At 44.6% G+C, this 20,126-nt stretch overlaps 1 protein-coding gene across 1 annotated transcript in view; it reads left to right on the top strand.

Annotated features, from left to right (window-relative positions):
* LOC143487782 (uncharacterized) overlaps positions 1–5,445 on the top strand; it is a 98,919-nt gene extending 93,474 nt beyond the window's left edge. The window contains exon 2 of the mRNA XM_076986951.1: positions 3,159–5,445. Coding sequence (XP_076843066.1) covers positions 3,246–4,010 — 765 coding nt within the window. The 5' untranslated portion in view covers positions 3,159–3,245 and the 3' untranslated portion in view covers positions 4,011–5,445. The remainder of the gene's footprint in view (positions 1–3,158) is intronic.
* The last annotated feature ends 14,681 nt before the right edge of the window (positions 5,446–20,126 follow it).

Raw genomic sequence — 20,126 nt, 5'->3', positions numbered from 1 at the left:
GCTCTTGGCCTGTCTCCCTGTCTCCGGTCCCTGCCGTGTCCCAGGTCCCCCGTCCTGTTTTGTCTGGTCCTGTCCCTCCGGTCTGTCCTGTGTCCGCTGTCCCTGTCCTGTCTGCCCTTGCGTGCCCCGGAGTGGCACGCTTTGAGGGGGGGTTCTGTCACGTAGGGCAACGCCCCCTCTCGTAGCTGTCACTCTGGGTTCCCTCGTGTCTGTGTTCTTGCCTGTTTATCCCGCCCTGCTCGTTGTCTCCGTGATTCCTCGTTTGTTACCACGCCCCCGTGTCATTGTTATCACCTGTTCCTTGTTTTAGTTTCTATGTATAAAGTCCCAGTATTTCCCCAGTCCAGTATCCGTGATTTTGTCTACTTCGTGCCTTGTGCTTTGTTATACCTGTTCGTTGTGAGTATTGTTTCCGCTGCCTGCATTCCTGCCTGTTCCGTGTTTCCCCGTCGTGTTTGGTTTATCTGTCCGAGTATGTCTGTTGTTATTTCTTGTATGGACTGCCTTCCCGTTATGACCCCTGCCTGCCACTACGACTCTGCTTTTGGTATTCCCTGTATTAAATCTCGCTCTCCTCAGCGCTTGTGTCCGCCTCCCTGTTCTGCCCCGCGCAGATCGTTACAACATGTGTCTCTTTTGGACCAGGACACTTGAATTTTATTAAAATTTCTCAATGACCTGCTAATAATCTTATACATATCTTCTGTGCAAAATGTTGACATTTAATAAAACTGTTCATAATAATAGTCATGTGGCCTTTGAGCAGGTTATCTAGTCTTCATATAGGCTAGAAGTTTATACCTCACATTTAGGAGTTTAGCTCCTCTGAGAAGGCCTATACATGCAAGTAAATGATTTGTACTTTGTTTCAAGTAAATAGTTTTTGAAGTCTTTAGAAAACTATATGATTTTATTGTTGTGCAGTAACATGCATATTTTATGCATATTAAAGTTTTCTCATGACATTTTGCTTTATTTTGTTTTGTTAAAGATTGCTTCCAAAAGTGGCTCGAGACAAAAAACCTGGAAGAGTTCGAGCTAAGGACCAGAGCAGGAAAATTTGGACGTTGTGTTACAGAAAAAATCCAAGACATCAACAAAAAACAAAAAAAAAACAAAATCAATAAGTACATTATTTGTTATTTGATAAAATTATATTACTTGTTTAAAATGTCGTTTGTACAAATAGCATTTTATTAAAGCAGCTGTTATAATAATTTCTCAGTAAATTAAGAAAAATAAATATTTTTGAGTTGTCTTTTAAAATAGTCTTTGTTTCTTGCCTATTTTGCAAACTGGTCTATTAACAGTAAAGCATAGGTGTTAGGGCAGGTGTGCACATGTTTAAACATTCCCTGCTTGTTTTAGTGTTGCTCTCCTCCAGCATGCCTAATTTAATTGTCATTTAGGAAAACATCAAAATGTTCCAGACAGAAAATCCACGACCATGGTTGAGGCACATTGTATAATATTCTGGTCACTTGACAGTTCTGCAACAAGCTATCAAAGGTTAATTGTAAATTTAAAATACTAGTTATTTTACAGAATACCAGGTACAAGCTGGTTTTGGACAGTAAAACCACCCACCAGCAACAAGATGGTTTAAGATGGTGTAACCAGCTATAAACCAGCTACCACCTATGAACCAGCTAACAGCTGGTTTTGAATGGTTTAACCAGCTACCAGCTACAAACCAGCTACCAGGTTCCAAAACACAGCTTAAGCTGGCTTAAGATGGTATGAGCTGGTTTTTCCAGCAGGGCAGGCTTTAAGCTGGTTCATACTTGATGCGCCACGAGCGGCGCGAGGGTCCGCGCGGCGAAAATGACGTAATCGCTGTGGCTCCGCCCGTGCGCGAGGGCCTCGCGCGCTGTCCGTTCGCGAGGTCGTGCACCTCTCGAATTTTGTAAAACTTCGCGCGCGCCGTGCTTCAGCGCGATGGACAAAGTCACGTTTGCCGGGTTCATACACCTATACAAGGTGGAATTAAAGCACTTGTACGGCACTTTAAAGGTCCATTTCAGTATTTCCCAGCACGGTAAACTTAATTAAGTTAAATATTTATACATATACTCGAGTTTGTTGTTTAGTCATCCTGGGTGATGTTAATGCCTGGTTTATACTTGACGCGCCGCGAGCGGCGCGAGGGTCCGCGCGGCGAAAATGACGTAATCGCTGTGGCTCTGACCGTGCGCGAGGTCGTGCACCTCTCGAATTTTGTAACTTCGCGCGCGCGCCGCGCTACAGCGCGATCGACAAAGTCACGTTTGCCGGGTTCATACACCTATACAAGGTGGAATTAAAGCACTTGTACGGCACTTTAAAGGTCCATTTCAATATTTTCCAGCACGATAAACATAATTAAGTTAAATATTAATACATATACTCGAAATAATTCGCTTTTTATCACATTATTTAATGGTTGTTTATTTTCAAAACGCCCAATCTTAACGTCTTCACGTTCTCTCATGTTTAGTCCTGGAATTACAAGAGGCTCGTATTTGTTAACGTAATTTCAACATTTTAATGTACTTTAGCCTAAATTCCAGCACTTTTCAAACCTGAAATACAAAGCAACATTAAAATGCGTCAGGTAAATGTTCATGAATATATATACAGATAAAAACGGTCTGCAAGCGAGTTAAATTTAATTAGTGGTCGGCCGTTATCGGCGTTAACGGCCCACCACTAATATATATACACATATTCACACGCACGCACACACACACAGCATAATTATATATGTATGTGTCTGTGTGTCCTCATTATTGCTGGCTATAAAATCGCATCACCGTGTCATACTTTAATGTCCTGCACTGATGAGCTGCGCGAGCCTCAGAATTGTTCGAATGGAGGCTGCGTTCGAATACCGTTACAAGTTTGTTAGCCACCTAGCTCTCTCATATTTTTCCTTGTTCTTTCCTTAAGATTTTTTCGCATTAATAAAATGTTTGCCGGAGGGAAATGACGGAGTGACACGTCAGGCAGCAAACCGGCAGAAGGCGGAAGCTTTGGAACATGGCGGCAGGCCGCTGCTAAACAACATTAACAATATTTTTTTATTACCCGCTAACATAATTTAAGACAACCTAAAAATATAGCATAATAATCTCTGTGTTTGTTTTTTGTTGGTTTTTCTTTGTTTCTCTTTTACATAGGTATCAACGGACGCAACAACTCTGGAGCACCGCAAAGATTTGGACAATATATTCACGTATATTGACAACTGCTTCGATAGATTTATCATGAGCAAACCAGACAAGACGCCATCGACCAAGAGGAGCCGTGCCGAAGCTTCCCCGGGAGCGGCTTCCCCACACACCTGCAACACGGCGGACATCCTGGAGTCCATCAACACCAAACTGTCCAGGTTTGACGCGCGCCTGGCGCTGGTGGAAATTCTCCACCAAGAGTTTCAGGCGTTGCGTGAGTCGGTGGAATTTAGCCAGCAGCAAGTGGAAGCACTCGCGGCTGAAAATACGGTTCTCAGAGAGTCGGTGAAATCGCTCACCGAGGGAATGACCCGACTCTCTGAAGAAAACAAAAAAATAAAGGAAACTGTCATTGATCTTCAGTCCCGCAGTATGAGAGACAATCTTATATTTGCAGGTATCCCGGAGAAGGCGGACGAAGACCCCGAGACTACGGTGAAAACATTCATACAGACTCACCTAAAAGTCTCAGAGGCAACCGTCAAAACCATCAGCTTTCACCGCGTTCACCGCCTGGGGGGGAAACGGCCAGATGCGCGGAGACCCAGACCGATCGTGGCAAAATTTGAACATTTCAAACAAAAGGAACTGCTGAAAAGCCGCGGCCGGGAGCTGAAGGGAACCAACTTCAGTATTAACGATCAGTTCCCCAAAGAAATCCTGGAGCGACGCAAGGTCTTGTTTCCCATCCGCAAAGGTTTCATCCAGGCAGGATCCCGGGCTGTAATATCAGTGGATAAACTCTACGTAAACGGTCAACTCTACCGCGACACCAACACAACACCATGGCTGTTCTAAACAGGTGAAATGTATCAACACCGACACCAACTCCTTACTACACATTACTTTTCGCCTAGAACAACAAGACATGTTTAATTTAAATAACTAATGCCGGTCTAATTAGCACCGTACTGTATGTTTTCCGTCATTAGTCCTAGTTGTTTATACTTTTTTTGTTGTATATGCACTTTCAGTGTACGTCTCCTTTTCCCTTCCCCTCTCTTTTTCTCTTTCTACACTCACCCAGCGATTTGTTCACCCACTTTCAAGACTGCATTGTATTGTATGCACACACACACGCACATGCAGGCAGGTAGGCAAAACAGACACACACGTAGACATATAGCACAATCTCACACTAACACACAGGAGATACACACACATGACCGATTCATGCAGGCACAGACACACAGGCATGTAGCGCAGACGCAGACACATACACGAAACATTCAACACAGGCATACTACACAGAAGTGCAACACACACACCTTTAGCAACCATCCAACACTCAAACAAGTAGTTTTAACATTAGTTCACTGAAGTTCGTCACATGGAATGTACGTGGAACTGGTTCGAGGGAAAAGAGATTGAAAATTTTTAATCGGCTAAACGACTTACAAGCAGATATTGTCTTTCTACAGGAAACACATATGTCTAAAACACCTACATATTGTCACGGAACAGCTCCGGACCCCTCCCTGTGGGCGTGTGTCTACGTCGTCTGCGTCTTGCCGTCTGCGTCTGTGGCTCCTCGTGGGTGTGGTTGTGTCTGCGTGTGTTCATTCGTCCCACCTGTGGCCCGTCTCGTAATCACTCGGGGCTCATGTAGTTTGTCTATTTAATGTGCGTTCGCGCAGTGTCGTGTGCTTGTCGTTGTCTTTAGTTTGCACGTTGCATGTGTGTGAGTTTCAGTGTTTTCTGTGCGCGTATTGCGCAACACAAACGTTAATAAAGCAGTGACGTTGGCTGCGTATGCAAGGATCCGTGTCTCGTCCTTCACACTGCACCCCAGCGTTACAGAACGACAAGCCTCGTTGAGACACCAGGACAATGCCCGGCTATAAGCCCAAGTCCAAGAAGGGGAAGAAGAAACCCAGCAAGCGGCATCACCGCACTTCGCCCTCGTCTTCACGAGGAAGCTCGCCCATACGGGTCGGCGTCCTCGAGTGGCACGAGACGGGTACGCCACCAGAGGGTGACCGTGGAGTGGAGGAACACCAGCCCCCGCGGGACAAGAGCACGCCTACGCTGGCGCAGCTGGAGGGGGACCCGGTATGTGCGTCCCTGCTGCGTCATGCTCGGAAGCACCTGAACCCCGAGGCGGCGGAGGGGCTCCGCCAGGAGGCGGTGCGAATATGGAGGGTGTATCACCCCTCGTCCTCCAGGGAGCCCTCACCCCTGCGGGTCCACGCCGTTGAGCTCTGCGGGTTGATGAGGGACCCCGAGAGCGAGCTGGAGGAGGGGGACTCCTCGAGCGGGGAGTCGGAGCCGGACTACGGTGGAGGGGACTACCCCCCGTCGTTGGACGGTGTCTCCACCGTGGACTACGGTGGAGGGGACTACCCTCCGTCATTAGACGACGTCTCCACCGTGGACTACGGTGGAGAGGACTACCCTCCGTCATTAGACGACGTCTCCACCGTGGACTACGGTGGAGAGGACTATCCTCCGTCATGGGACGACGCCTCCACCGTGGACTACGATGGAGACTACCCTCCGTCCGAGGGCTCCGGTAGCGGAGAGGACGAGGAGAGCCTCCCCCCCTCTGAACTTTCGGTCGAGACCACGAAGGGGAAGTGGACCCCCTCTTCCGACCGCTCCAGTTACAGCGAGATGGACTGTGCCCGGGGTGACAGCCCGGAGCGACCCATGGACTGGAGCCAAGGAGAAGAGGGGGAGGATATGGAGACCGAGGGGGACCGTCCGCACAGCCCGTTCGGCACGACCGCCAGCAGCGCTGCGTCCGACGCGTCCTTCAGCCGAGCAGCACCCGGCACGTTAGCCGACCGCGCAGCACCCGGCACGTCAGCCGACCGCGCAGCACCCGGCACGTCAGCCGACCGCGCAGCACCCGGCACGTCAGCCGGCCGCGCAGCACCCGGCACGTCAGCCGGCCGCGCAGCACCCGGCACGTCAGCCGGCCGCGCAGCACCCGGCACGTCAGCCGGCCGCGCAGCACCCGGCACGTCAGCCGGCCGCGCAGCACCCGGCACGTCAGCCGGCCGCGCAGCACCCGGCACGTCAGCCGGCCGCGCAGCACCCAGTGGAGGAGCTGCAGCTACGGCTGGAGGTGGAAAGGTGCCCGCAGCTCCCGATCTCTCGCTCCTCTGGGCTCTCGTCTTGGCGCGTAGTTGGGCGCCTGTTTCATGTTTGTGTGTGCCTGTGTTCGTACGTCTTCCCGTATGTGTGCCCAATCCGTTATTCCCTTTCGTGCCTCTGTGTGTCAGTGTGCCAGTCTGTGTGTTGGTGAACGTTCCGTTGAGTGTGTCTAACGTGTTTTCCCCCGTCTTCCCAGGGAGGGTGTTTTAGGGGGTTCGTGGCGGTCCTGCCGTCGGGGGTGACGGCTCTCGGAGGCTCGTAGACCAGCGGCTCCGGACCTGCCCGTCGGTGTAGGTTCGGGGCATTCCTGCTGCGCCGGACGCTCCGGGAGTAGCGAGCCCCTGGTGGCGGGTTCTGTCACGGAACAGCTCCGGACCCCTCCCTGTGGGCGTGTGTCTACGTCGTCTGCGTCTTGCCGTCTGCGTCTGTGGCTCCTCGTGGGTGTGGTTGTGTCTGCGTGTGTTCATTCGTCCCACCTGTGGCCCGTCTCGTAATCACTCGGGGCTCATGTAGTTTGTCTATTTAATGTGCGTTCGCGCAGTGTCGTGTGCTTGTCGTTGTCTTTAGTTTGCACGTTGCATGTGTGTGAGTTTCAGTGTTTTCTGTGCGCGTATTGCGCAACACAAACGTTAATAAAGCAGTGACGTTGGCTGCGTATGCAAGGATCCGTGTCTCGTCCTTCACACTGCACCCCAGCGTTACACATATACACTGACCTCTCCTCAGTTCCCACACTTGTACTCAGCCTGTTACAACTCAAAACAAAGGGGGGTGGCCATATTAATTAACAAAAGGATAAGCTTTTCCATTAGCAACAATATAACTGATCCAGATGGTAGATACATAATACTCAACCTATCCATTCTAAATATGCGTTTATGTTTTGCTAACATATATGGGCCAAATGTTGACGACCCCTCCTTTTTCCACAATATTTTCACTGCACTCTCTGATCACTCTGACACCAAACTAATAATAGGAGGAGACTTCAACTTGGTACTTGATCCAGATATCGACAGGCTCAGTACAGCAGTGAGTCAAAGGAACTGGCAGTCTATAGACACCCTAAAACAATATATGAACGATTTTGGGCTCTCTGATGCGTGGCGTTCACAACACCCCACTCTCCGGGACTACTCTTTCTTTTCGGCAGTACACCACTCACATTCTCGTTTAGACAACTTCTTAGTTAGCAATTCCATTATGACAGATGTCACAGACACTTGTATTCACCCTATCACTATCAGTGACCATGCACCGGTCTCTCTCTCTTTGACACAGAAAAGAACCACACCAGCAACGAGGAACTGGAGATTAAATACATCATTACTTAAAGAACAAGATTTCATTAATTACTTCAAAAAAGAATGGGCAACATATTTAGAATATAACGATCTACCAGGTACCTCTCCGTGTGTTCTTTGGGAAGCAGGGAAGGCAGTAATGCGGGGGAAAATAATATCCTACTGCACACATAAGAAAAAGACAGAAAAAACACAGGTATTAGAATTGGAAGAAAAAATAAAATCTTTAGAAGCTGCCCATGCTGCTTCACCACAAGAACACACACTGAACAAGCTGAGGAAACTCAAACTGGAATTAAATGAAATAATAGATAAAAAGACACAATTTTTACTGCAAAGACTGCGCTGGCAGAATTTTGAACATGGCAATAAATCTGGAAAATTCCTTGCTAATCAGTTAAAGCTTAATAAGGAAAAAACAACTATCTCCTCTATTAAGAACTCAACAGGCAGCATTACTCACGACCCACAACAAATAAATAAACAGCCCCGGTTCTGGACTGCTTTGCTTGGGGGGGCAGTAAAACATAATGAGGGGGCATGTTTATAGTCATGTTTATGAAGCCAGAAATATATTCAAGGCTTGATTTGTGCATGAATGATGACTATTGATACTGGCTTAAAGTGATGTATTAGGTAAAGAAATAAAAATGCACATTTTCGAACTTAAAACATACATGTTGATTATGTAAATGGAGAACAAAGATTATCTAATTGTATTTCTGTGACGTGCGGAGGAACGGACACGACACGTAGATGATGGGGTGCAAACACGAACTTTACTCAACAATAGACACGTAGCTTCACTGCGGTGGTGCAAGCACAACTATGCGATACTCACACTGGCATGAAACTTAGACAAAGACGAGCACACGACACTGCGCGAACGCACATTAAATAAGTGAGTTACACAGACCCACGTGACCTCGAGACAAGGCACAGGTGTAACAAACGAACACGCTCACAAACAACCCACACCCACGGAAGTACAAACATGGACATAACAGCACGCAGACGACGTCATGACACGCCCACAGGGAAGGGTCCGGAGCTGTCACCGTGACAATTTCATTTCAATACTGCCATTACTAATAGAACAACTCTATTTCTTGAAAGGCTGACAAATGTACCTATACACAGACTGAGAATATTCAAACATGGAAATAGGAATGAGTGAGAATATTTATATTACTGGGAAATTAAAATATAAAGAAAACAAAAGAATACAAATTCTGTTATAAAAGGGAGTATTCATCACATTTCTATTTTGAAAAAGAAAAAAATATGAAAGTACATAAAATAAGAAATCTATCTACTGCACTTTATTGGTAAAAAATCTGGTAAAGTATTGAAGTTTTTATTGATGTTATGAAACGTACTGGTACAATGCGGTATTTATGCACAGTATAACAATACTGGCTATGATGGCGAGGAATCGTTTAAACCAGGGATGTCAAAGTCAAAAACACAGAGGGCCAAAAAAACAAATTTGCTACAAGCCGAGGGCCGGACTGGTTCAATGTTTATTAAAACATATTGAAATGATTGCACATAGCCTATTGAACCAAGACCTAACAGTGTATATTATTTAATGTTTAAATGAATAAAGCACTATTTTCTTATGGATCTGTCAGTAATTTGAAGTGAAAACATTTTTCAACAGGCAAACAGATAAAAGCAAACTTCCTTCAAAGAAAAATCACATGAAGACACACAGAAGACACACGGGTTTACCTTTTACCTCCGTGAACATGTACTCTGCCTCCCACCTGGCTTGAAACCCGTTCTCAGTGTCCACCTTACGTTTAGTCATTTTTGAGAAGGGGGATAGCTGAACGTTGATGTCTGCTCTGACTGCTGATTTAGGTTTATACTTTTGCGAGTGACCATAGTGCGCGACTCCGAATTTTAATGTTGCTTTGTGTTGCAGGTTTGAAAAGTGCTGCAATTTAGGCTAAAGTACTTGAAAATGTTTTAAATTGTAACTACTTCGTTTCACAACAAATATCTGTCTGACTGAACAGTTCTCTTGTATTACGTTAACAAATACGAGCCTCTTGTAATTCCAGGACGAAACATGAGAGAACGTGAAGACGTTAAGATTGGGGAAAATAAACAACCATTAAATAATGTGAATAAAAAGCGAATTATTTCGAATCATTTCGAGTATATGTATAAATATTTAACATATTTAAGTTTAACGTGCTGGAAAATATTGAAATGGACCTTTAAAGTGACGTACAAGTGCTTGAATTCCACCTTATAAAGGTGTATGAACCCTGCAAACATGACTTTGTTCATTGCGCTGGCGGAGCCACTGCGATTACGTCATTTTCGCCGCGTGGACCCTCGCGACGCTTCGCGCTGCAGTGACTTCGCGGGCTACCGTTGCATTGTGGGGAATGTAGTGTTTGTGCGTGCAAAACACCAGCGGGCGGCTGTGGTTCTAATAGTAATTAAATATCATCCAGGGGGACATAGATAATCACTTCGCGGGCCGGATCTGGCTCGCGGGCCTTGACTTTGACATATGTGGTTTAAACCATGAGCCGCGACGGCTTGCACGGGGGAAAGAGCAGCCTCGCGCGGTGTCGTGCACCTCTCGAATTTTGTAACTTTGCGCGCGCCGCGCCTCAGCGCAATGAACAATGTTATGTTTGCCGGGTTCATATACCCATACAAGGTGGAATTAAAGCACTTGTACCTCACTTTAAAGGTCCAGTTCAATATTTCTCAGCACGTTAAACTTAATTAAGTTAAATATTTATACATATACTCAAAATAATTCGCTTTTTTAATCACACTTTCAAAACGCCCAATCTTAACGTCTTCACGGTCTCTCATGTTTCGTCCTGGAATTACAAGAGGCTCGTATTTGTTAACCTAAGACAAGAGAACTGTTCATTCAGACAGATATTTGTTGTGAAACAAAGTAGTTACAATTTCAACATTTTCAAGTACTTTAGCCTAAATTCCAGCACTTTTCAAATCTGAAAAAGCAACATTAAAATTCGTCAGGTAAATGTTCATTCCCCTGTTTTTTATTACCACATATCATTTCGGACAACACTGCGCGGCAAGTATTTAAACGCTTCCGCCGTTCGTGCAGGTTTAGGAGAACCAAGTTAGCCTAACCGCTAACGGCTAATAAAATATTTTAAGCAACACCTATGTAAGAGGTGAGTAACATTAAAGCAACGAAAAACCACAGTTAAGCAAATATTACCATGTGGAAGTCAGTTTAAACTCAGAAGAGTGTTTACCAGTATACCTGTCTTTCACTCACACTAACAGAACATATACTGCCGAACTGAACCGTTTGGGGCTGTCTGCCGATTTTTATATGACTCAAAGAGCCAATCAGGAATAAGCAAGGAAATATCTTCACGCTGTAAAGCAAAATGCATTTTTGTGATTGGTTCAGAGATAATAAAAAAAAGCCATTGCTTGCATTGTGCTTGGGGGGGCAAAGACACAATTTGGGGGGGCAATGCCCCCCTCTGCCCCCCCCTAGCGCCGGCCCTGTAAATAAAGCTTTTAAAGAGTTTTATAAAGCTTTATACGCATCACAGATTAATCCATCAGATTCAGCTATTGAAGAATTTATTAATAATATAAATCTCCCAAAGCTAGAAAACGAACAAATTGTTGCACTGGATTCACCACTTGCTCTGCCCGAATTACATGAAGCCTTACAGCAGCTACCAAATAACAAAGCTCCAGGACCAGATGGATTCCCTGTAGAATTCTACAAAGAATTATGGTCTGTGCTAGAACCAACCTTTTTTAGAATGGTAAATCAAATTCAAAAAGATCATGTCCTGTCTCCAGACATGAATTCTGCTAACATCAGTGTACTTCTAAAGCCAGGCAAAGACCCTACACTTCCTTCCAGCTATCGCCCCATTTCACTCATAAACGTAGATCTTAAAATTATTTGCAAAGCACTTGCCAGAAGATTAGAGGAAATCACCCCACTTATAATACATCCAGACCAGACAGGTTTTATCAAGGGTAGACAATCTGCCAACAATACACGCAGACTAATAAACATAATAGATTACTGCACAATTAACAAATTAGAAACTACCATTGTATCTTTAGATGCAGAAAAAGCATTTGACCGGGTAAACTGGAAATATTTATTAGCAGTTCTACACAAATTTGGATTTGGCCCATCCTTCATTAACTGGATCAAAGCCTTACATAGTTCTCCTAATGCACGGGTTAGGACAAACGACATCACCTCACAAAGCTTCACTCTGCAAAGGGGCACCAGGCAGGGCTGTCCACTATCACCCTCACTTTTCGTTCTCTTCATTGAGCCATTAGCAGCAGCAATTCGACAAAATGCAAATATTACAGGAATTAACACAGGAACCACAAACCATAGGATAAGTCTTTACGCAGATGATGTATTACTTTTCCTACAGAACACACAAGCTTCCCTTCCGAATACAATCAAACTTATAGACAGCTTCTCTTCTATAACAGAATATTCCATCAACTGGGGCAAATCAAAAGTTTTGCCTATAAACTGTAGTTTCCAGAACACGACCACCACTCCACTACAATCAGGTAATATTAGATACTTAGGCATACATGTCTCTGCTAAACTGCTAGACTTGGTGCAGTTAAATCATATCCCTCTATTAAAAACAATAGAAGATGATCTCACACGTTGGAACGCTTTACCTATATCACTCATGGGGAGAGTGGCTACCATTAAAATGATGGTTCTACCCAAAGTTAACTATTTATTCTCATTAATCCCAAATAAACCCTCTGCTGCTTGGTTTAAATCCCTAGATTCAAACATCTCAAAATTTCTATGGAAAAACAAGCCATCAAGAATAAGTATGAAAACCTTGCAAAAGCCAAAACGCAATGGTGGCTTAGAATTACCAAATTTTTATCAATATTTCTTAGCCAATAGATTACAGTACATTTTAAAATGGGTCAAATACGACTTAATAGACAGGCCATGGTTGGACCTAGAACAAGCATTTTGCGGGAAAATAAAACTCTCAGACCTACCTTACATTAGCTCTAATATTAAGCGTCAGGACTGCTTTAAAAGCCTTAATATAAATACTTCACTGACAGCCTGGTGGGAATTCCTTAAATTAACTCGGTCCCCACTCATCCCATGCAAACTAACACCCATTTGGAACAATCCAGACATCTGTCAGAACAAGAAAGTACTACATTTTTCATCATGGCATGACAGGGGAATAAAAAATTTAGAACATGTTATTAAAGATGGAAACTTTGTCACATTCCAGGAACTTGTATCAGAATATGGAATAAACAACAGTAGATTTCTGGAATATCAACAATTAAAATCCATCATTCAACAGAGATTCAACCGCAATCAACTGAACTTAGAAATATCAGCATGGATAACTGAATTTTTTAATCTATATACTCCTAAATTATTATCAAAACTGTATAAATTATTGGTAAAATTTGATGACTCAATCTCCCTTCCGATAGCCAAATGGGAACGAGATCTATTTATTAATCCAGATCAACATTTCTGGACCGACATATGTACAAATATCTTCAAAATAAGTAAAAGCCCCAACTTACAACTTATACAATACAAAGTCCTTCATAGAACACACTATACAGGACAAAGGATGTTCCAAATGGGCCTAGCACAATCAAACATATGCACCCACTGTACAGGCAATATAATTGATAACTATATGCATGCTATATGGGATTGTAGGCCTGTTAAGGAATTCTGGCAGAAGGTATGTGTAGAATTGTCCACGGGGCTTAAAAGCTGCATCCCAACTTCACCCAGACTGTGCATCTTAGGAGACGTCAGTGAATTAGATACAGAGGCAGACATATCACACATAGTTCTCACTGCCCTATGCATTGCCAAGAAAACCATTCTTATCAATTGGAAAACGAAAAAGGACCTGCATATTACTCATTACAAAAATTTATTACTTGATCACATCTGTCTGGAGAGAATGTCTGCTTCCTCTAAAGACCAGTTGGAGGAATTTAATTCTCTTTGGTCCCCACTGATCAGTTCCATTAGCTAGTCGGGGTGGTTGGCAGGGGCCTCGGCCCCCGGAGGGCCGGTTGGTGGCTGGGGGTCGACCCCGGGGAGACTGCTCGTGCCGGCCACTTTCTGGGCGGGGGGGCCGGGGCTGCCGACCTGGGATGGCATGTGCTTGCCCTGGCGGGCGGTGGTTGGGGGGGGCTTGGGTGGCGCTCCCTCTGGGCTCTGGGGTGTGGGGCCGGGGCGTGGGGGGGGCGGGTGCTGGCCCTCGGCGGGGTGGCTGGCCTCCCCTGTGGGGCCGGGTGGCGGGACCCGGGGCCTGGTGCCTGGGGCCCCCCGACCCCGAGCTGGGGCCCTGCCCGTGCGGGGGGACCTGCGCCGCTGCGGTTGCGCCGCTGGGGGGGGGTGGGTCGGTCGGCCTGGGTTGGGGCGTTGGGTCTGGGCCTTGGGGCTCCGAGGTGCCTGGGTGGCGGGAGTGGGGCGGTGGATGATGGGGATGTCTGGGGTGGGCCGGGAGGTAGGGTTCCGGACTCCGACCAGCATGTCCTCAACACTGTTGATGTCTGTCATCGTTTGTTCACTGTGCGATTGGTATGGTTGTGGGTGCATACACAGGGGTGTGGTGTATATGGGACTAGCGTGTATGGGTATATATGTATGTGTAGATATATATGTAAATATGTATGTATGTGTATGTATATACTTATATATATGGATGGATGTATGTATGTATATGTGTATATATGTATATATTTATGGGTTAAATGTGTGTGAGTGCATACGTGTATGAAAGAAATGTGTGTCTAGGTGTATGTGGATGTGCGGACCGGCTGCCCTCTGTGGTGGGGGTGGTGTGGATCCGGGCTTGGATGTGGTGGTGGGGGGGGTTGCCGCCCTGGTCTCCCCGGGTCGACCGCTCCCTGCCTTGAGCTGGGGGGGCAGTGAAGTTCGGTGCTCAATGAGCCAGCTAGCAAGCTGGCTCTCCTCTTCCAGAGGACCCTTTCCTCTGGACCTAAGCATTCCCACCCACCCACCCCCCCACCCCCCCCCCCACACACACACACACACACACACACACACACACACACACATCCTTGCTCATTTAGGATTCTGGGGACAGGCATGTACCCAGAGGTTGACGAGGTGGGCCTGCTGCCATGGTTCACCCGTCTCCTCACCACTGTCTGTCCCTCAGTTTTTACTGCACTTTAGACATTGAGGGCCTTTGAGGGGACGGTGTGGACATGCACTCACGTTTGTCCTAGCACCTGTCCCCTCAATTTTAACTGCACTATAGTATCACACACTACGACACATGCATATACACCAACACCTACACACAACACTGGGGGTGGAGGGGTGGGAAGGCCTTCCTTCACCCGCTTCCTGCTCCCTGCCGGGGCGGGGGGAGGGTCGCTGGCACGGGACTGGGCTGGTGGCTTCCTAGGACCGCTACCGGTCCTTGCTGGTCCAGCCATTTGCCCCTGCCGCAGAGGGTGTGCTAGTCTGGATAAGTGTGTGTCTCTGTCCTTGTTTTCTTCTTGTTTCTGAATGGGTGGATGAATGAGTGCGTGTTGGAGGGAGGGGACATATGGCCAGGTTTGGAGGTGTGAGGGTGAATTTGAGTGTATGTGTGTGTGTGTGTGTGTGGGGGTGGGTGTGTACATGGTGGGGGTGTATAGGGGCGAATGTAGGGTGGGTTTGGTTATGTGGGTGAGAACAGCTGGTTCTGGGTCGGGGCTGGTCATGCCCGGTTCACTCATGGACACTCCCCTGAGACTACTGCACCACTCCAGAGGGGGGGCGCCTTGGGGCTCCGGAGTCCGGCTTGGCCCCCCGGCGTAGGGGCGGTTGGCCCGCTCCCCTGGGCGGTGGTGGTATGGGGCGGCCGGGTGCTCCTCGGCGGGAGGTGGGCCCTGCCGGGTGGTGGGTGGCTTTCCGGGCGCGTGGCGCCGTGGTTTTGCCGCTGGCCCCTGGGGGGGGGGGGGGGGCATCCTGGGGGGGAGGCGCTCTGTTCCCTCTGGTTCCCCTGGACCTGCGCTCCTTGACTGGTGGGGCGCTGTCCGGGGTCTCTCTCTCCCGCCTGCGGGGGCGGGCGGGTGAGGGTTTCTGGGAAGTGCGGCTCTGGTACTCCACCGCTCTGTGGGGGGCCGTGGGCGGGTGGGATTCCCGGGTCTCTCTCCACCCGCCTCTGGCCTCTGGGGGAATGCTGTCACAGCTACCCACCCTTGCTGGTAAGTACATTCCATACATCTATCCTATGTTGCACTTCTAGGTTGCACATAAACACACACTCACACACACCCATACATCGCACTCATCTGCACTATATGTATTTGGTTTACTTTCTGTACTTCTTTGCAGTGATCATTTGAGCTGGTTGCGTGTTTTATCTTATTAATATTATTATTATTATTATTATTATTATTTTTTTTTTTTCTTCTTTTCTTTTTCTTCTCCTTTCTACTCCTACCTCTCTTTTCCCTTTTTATTATTTCTCTCCCTCTCTTTTCTTGGTCCACCTAACCCCAATAATTATCACTTTGCATATTGTTATCACTATATATTGTTATCACTACACTATATATTATACAGAATTGTTATAATTGCCATTTAAATCTGTACATAAAAACAAAGTTGTCCTCCAAAGATGGGGGGGTGGAGGTGGGCCATAAAAAAAAATAAATAAATAAATAAAAAATAAATAAAAAAATAAATAAAATAAAATGTTTGCCTGCGTACAATACATCGACGACGGAGTAAAAAATATTGTACATATTAAAGACATCAAAAACTTTGACCCAAAAAATACAGAAGACTATTCTGCAGTACACGCATACTGGATTCTGTGGAAAGGGGAGTTTTTCGCTGGCCAAATCTTGATGCTAAAAGGTAAGTAGCTAACGTTTTTATAATACAGAATAATAGTATATCGTATAATAATAACAATTCAACATTTTGTTTGACGTACGACGTGAGTTAAACTTGTCGCTATCTGATACAATTTGGCTACAAGTTACCCGAACCGGGATCTACAAAACATTACCTGTCGCGGCGATCAAAATCGTCCGTGGTCTGTTCATTAAATGTTACTTTGATCTGTCTGTATGAAGCTGTCTACACTGTCAAGACTGGATATTAGTTAGCAGGTTGTGCTACTCGTGTTACCATTAAGAGGGTTACTCAGCAACATCATCTACGAACCTAATAAGACCTAATAAGCCTTTATATAGTTAGTTGTGTCGCGTGCGGTAGCCTGGCGACCATGGACCACCTTGCTCGTTAAAATATATTTATAAAACAAAAGACTTACCTTCTGCACCAACAGCCGATGCAACATCCCATGCGTTGTCTTTCATTTTTTACATTCTTATAATTAGTCTGGTCTGAGAATCATATTAGTTGATCAAGTTTAAAAGGGCACGATTTAACCGAAAGGCTGCCTTCTACCTGTTCTTGGGTAATACTTAACTGAGAATGTTGGTGGAGAACTTTTCACTTCCCTTTTGAGGGCCAAAATGCCGCAAGTGCACTGACAATATCTGCTCTTTAATTATAATTAAACACGGAGGTCTGTAAACTGTGATTTTCATGTTTTAGCTGAGCCATTTGTATAAGACAAATACTGAACATTCAATGATTAAACTATCATTCTGGGTTCGACATTCAGCATGAAAAAGAAACTGAGCATAATATAAATGTTTGTATTAATTTTTTGTATATAAATTTTATATAATCATATATAAAAATTATAAGAGGGAAGACTTGAGTGTGCCTGACCAGTATTACGGTTTAAAGTGTTACATATTTTTCTTCACAGACACTTCTGAAGAAATAGAGGACATTCTAGGTGCAGGGAAAAGGATTCGGGTTCCAAAGTTACTGGAGTAAAATCCTGTGGAGAGCCAGAGAAACTCAGAAAGGAAAGAAATTGAAAATACTGCTGTAAGTATATATGTGCATGCATATATATATATATATATATATATATATATATATATATATTAGGGATGCAAATGATTAATCGACTTTCGATTAATTGTCGATTAAGACGTTACTCGATCAAAATGTATTAATCACGATTAATCATTAGAGAGCGCTCCTGTATTAACTTGAACAGAGCGTAAGAACGAGAGGTGAACACGTGTCGCGAAAGACCAGAGTGGAAAACAAAATGAAGCGGGCGAAAAGACGTGCGGTGTGGGACCATTTTGAAGCGTGTTCGGGAAACGAGGCAGAAACTGCGTAATCCAGAAAATCCCAAGGAGGGAAACTTTATTTTCCACGCAACTCGAACAACAGCACTGTTCTCTTCCCCTCCCCTGGCGCGCGCAGGCGCCGCTCTCCCAGTGTCACTTAAAGGGCCAAGTGCCTGTCTGTTGGGGAATTCGCTGCGAGGAGTAGTAGTCGCTACAATTTCAACATTGTTAATTTAGGCAAAGAAGTCAAATGTTCTGTGTGTAATGCGGTATTGAAGTACAACAGTTCCACTAGCTCACTCAATTATCATTTGAACACCATGCATGCAGCTGTCCTGCATATCACCAGTGCACCTGGTCAACCTAAAATCACAGCTACACTGGGAAGGCGAGCGTTTTCGAAGCTCGCTACAAAAAAATACGAGTGAGCTAAAAACAAAGCTATCTACTGCTACTACTGTAGCCCTTACAACAGATTGTTGGACGGCTCTAACAACAGAAAGTTACATTACTGTGACGTGCCACTACACTGACGAGAACTGGCAGCTAAAATCTGCAGTGCTGATTACGACGAACATGTCGGATAGACACACCGCTGACAGTTTAACTGACAAGCTCAATGATGTTGTGGAAACTTGGGCACTCTCCGGTCGCGTTACAGCATGTGTTCACTACAAAGCTAGAAACATTGTCCAAACATGGGCTCAATAATATTCTGTTTGGCTCTCTATTTAATTTCTTCTTTTTTTTAAACATTTTTTTTAATGTCTAATGTTTCAAATTGAACTGAGCCAGTCCTTAATTTATTCCTTTTTTAAAATGAAAGAATGTATTTTGTTATACCATAAAAATTTCCTCATGCATAATTACTTGAGCAATATATAATATAATACAATATAATTATCATAATATATACTTTTTGAACAAAGTGTTTTAACTACACTGCTCAAAAAAATAAAGGGAACACTTAAACAACACAATGTAACTCCAAGTCATCCACACTTCGTGTTCAGATAGGAAGCAACACTGATTGTGAATCAATTTCAACTGCTCTTGTGCAAATGGAACAGACAACAGGTAGAAATGAGAGATTTTCAACTGATTTCAAAGATTTTTATTAATTGAGATCTAGGATGTTATTTTAGTGTTCCCTTAATTTTTTTGAGTAGTATATTTAGCTGATATTTTTAAAAGCCCTATTGAAACACTGAAATTCAGGTGAAAAACCCCGCTTATCGATTAATCGAAAGTCGATCGATAAGATCAGTCAACTAACGATTAATGAATTAATCGATAATTTGCATCCCTAATATATATATATATGATAAGAGCAAGTGAGATGTTATGTGCTATTATTATTTGCAGATGTCACAAAAGGCAAGCATTATTGAGGGAAAGCGGGCCTCACTAATGGAAATTTTTTAAGAGCGGCAAAGCCAGAAAAGAATCCAGCCACTGTGTGCCTCTAATAGTCAATCAAAGAGGCAGAGGATTCTGCTGGATGATGAAACATCTAGTGGCAGTGATGATGAATTAATTGCCAAATCTGAATTTGATGAATTAAAGAAGAAGCACACAGTACTTGGGCATAAATATCAAGAAGCCATTAGTGAACTGGAACAACTGAGAAAATTGAACACTGAACTCCAAAAGTGTTTGGTCTCCAAAATCCTTCCTGGTAAGTTTGTAACACTCACCCTTCTTTCCTAAAAGGCTGCCTCACAAAACACAAAACAATCGTTATCATTTTATCTAAACTGGAATTTAAAGCTGTACTATTTATTGAATGTAATGACAGTGAATTACATTTAAGGTCTCATTTATGTTATAGAGAATAACAGCCTTCCTGATTTTATGGACACCCCTCAAACAATTAGTAAGACCTTTCAGTTATACTGCTATTACTATTACTGTTGTTATTATATTTTGAACATTATCTGTTTTGCTTGAGAAGGTGTTTGTGGTTTTGTTGCATATAACACTAACAGCTTGTTGCGTCTACCTATTGTCTAATAAAAAAGCTCTAGTTAATGTTCATTTAATCTGTGATACAAACTTGTACTGAAGATTTATTATCATTATATTATACATTTCAGGGCAATCCAACTTGTCACCCCCATTAAACACTTCTCAAGCAACAGTTGGTAAGTATATTGCTAATAAAACATGAATGACTTGGTTACACTTATACATTCATCCTATCTCTGATAAGAGATAAGAGACATGCACAATAATATTGTACTATTTAATCATTCTACAACTGTCATTTACCAAAAGTAAGGTAATAATT

This window comes from Brachyhypopomus gauderio, unplaced genomic scaffold (assembly GCF_052324685.1).
Source record: "Brachyhypopomus gauderio isolate BG-103 unplaced genomic scaffold, BGAUD_0.2 sc50, whole genome shotgun sequence".
Lineage (NCBI taxonomy): Eukaryota > Metazoa > Chordata > Actinopteri > Gymnotiformes > Hypopomidae > Brachyhypopomus > Brachyhypopomus gauderio.
The sequence above is the reverse complement of the archived record's forward strand: the minus strand, read 5'-3'. Positions and strand labels throughout refer to the sequence as shown.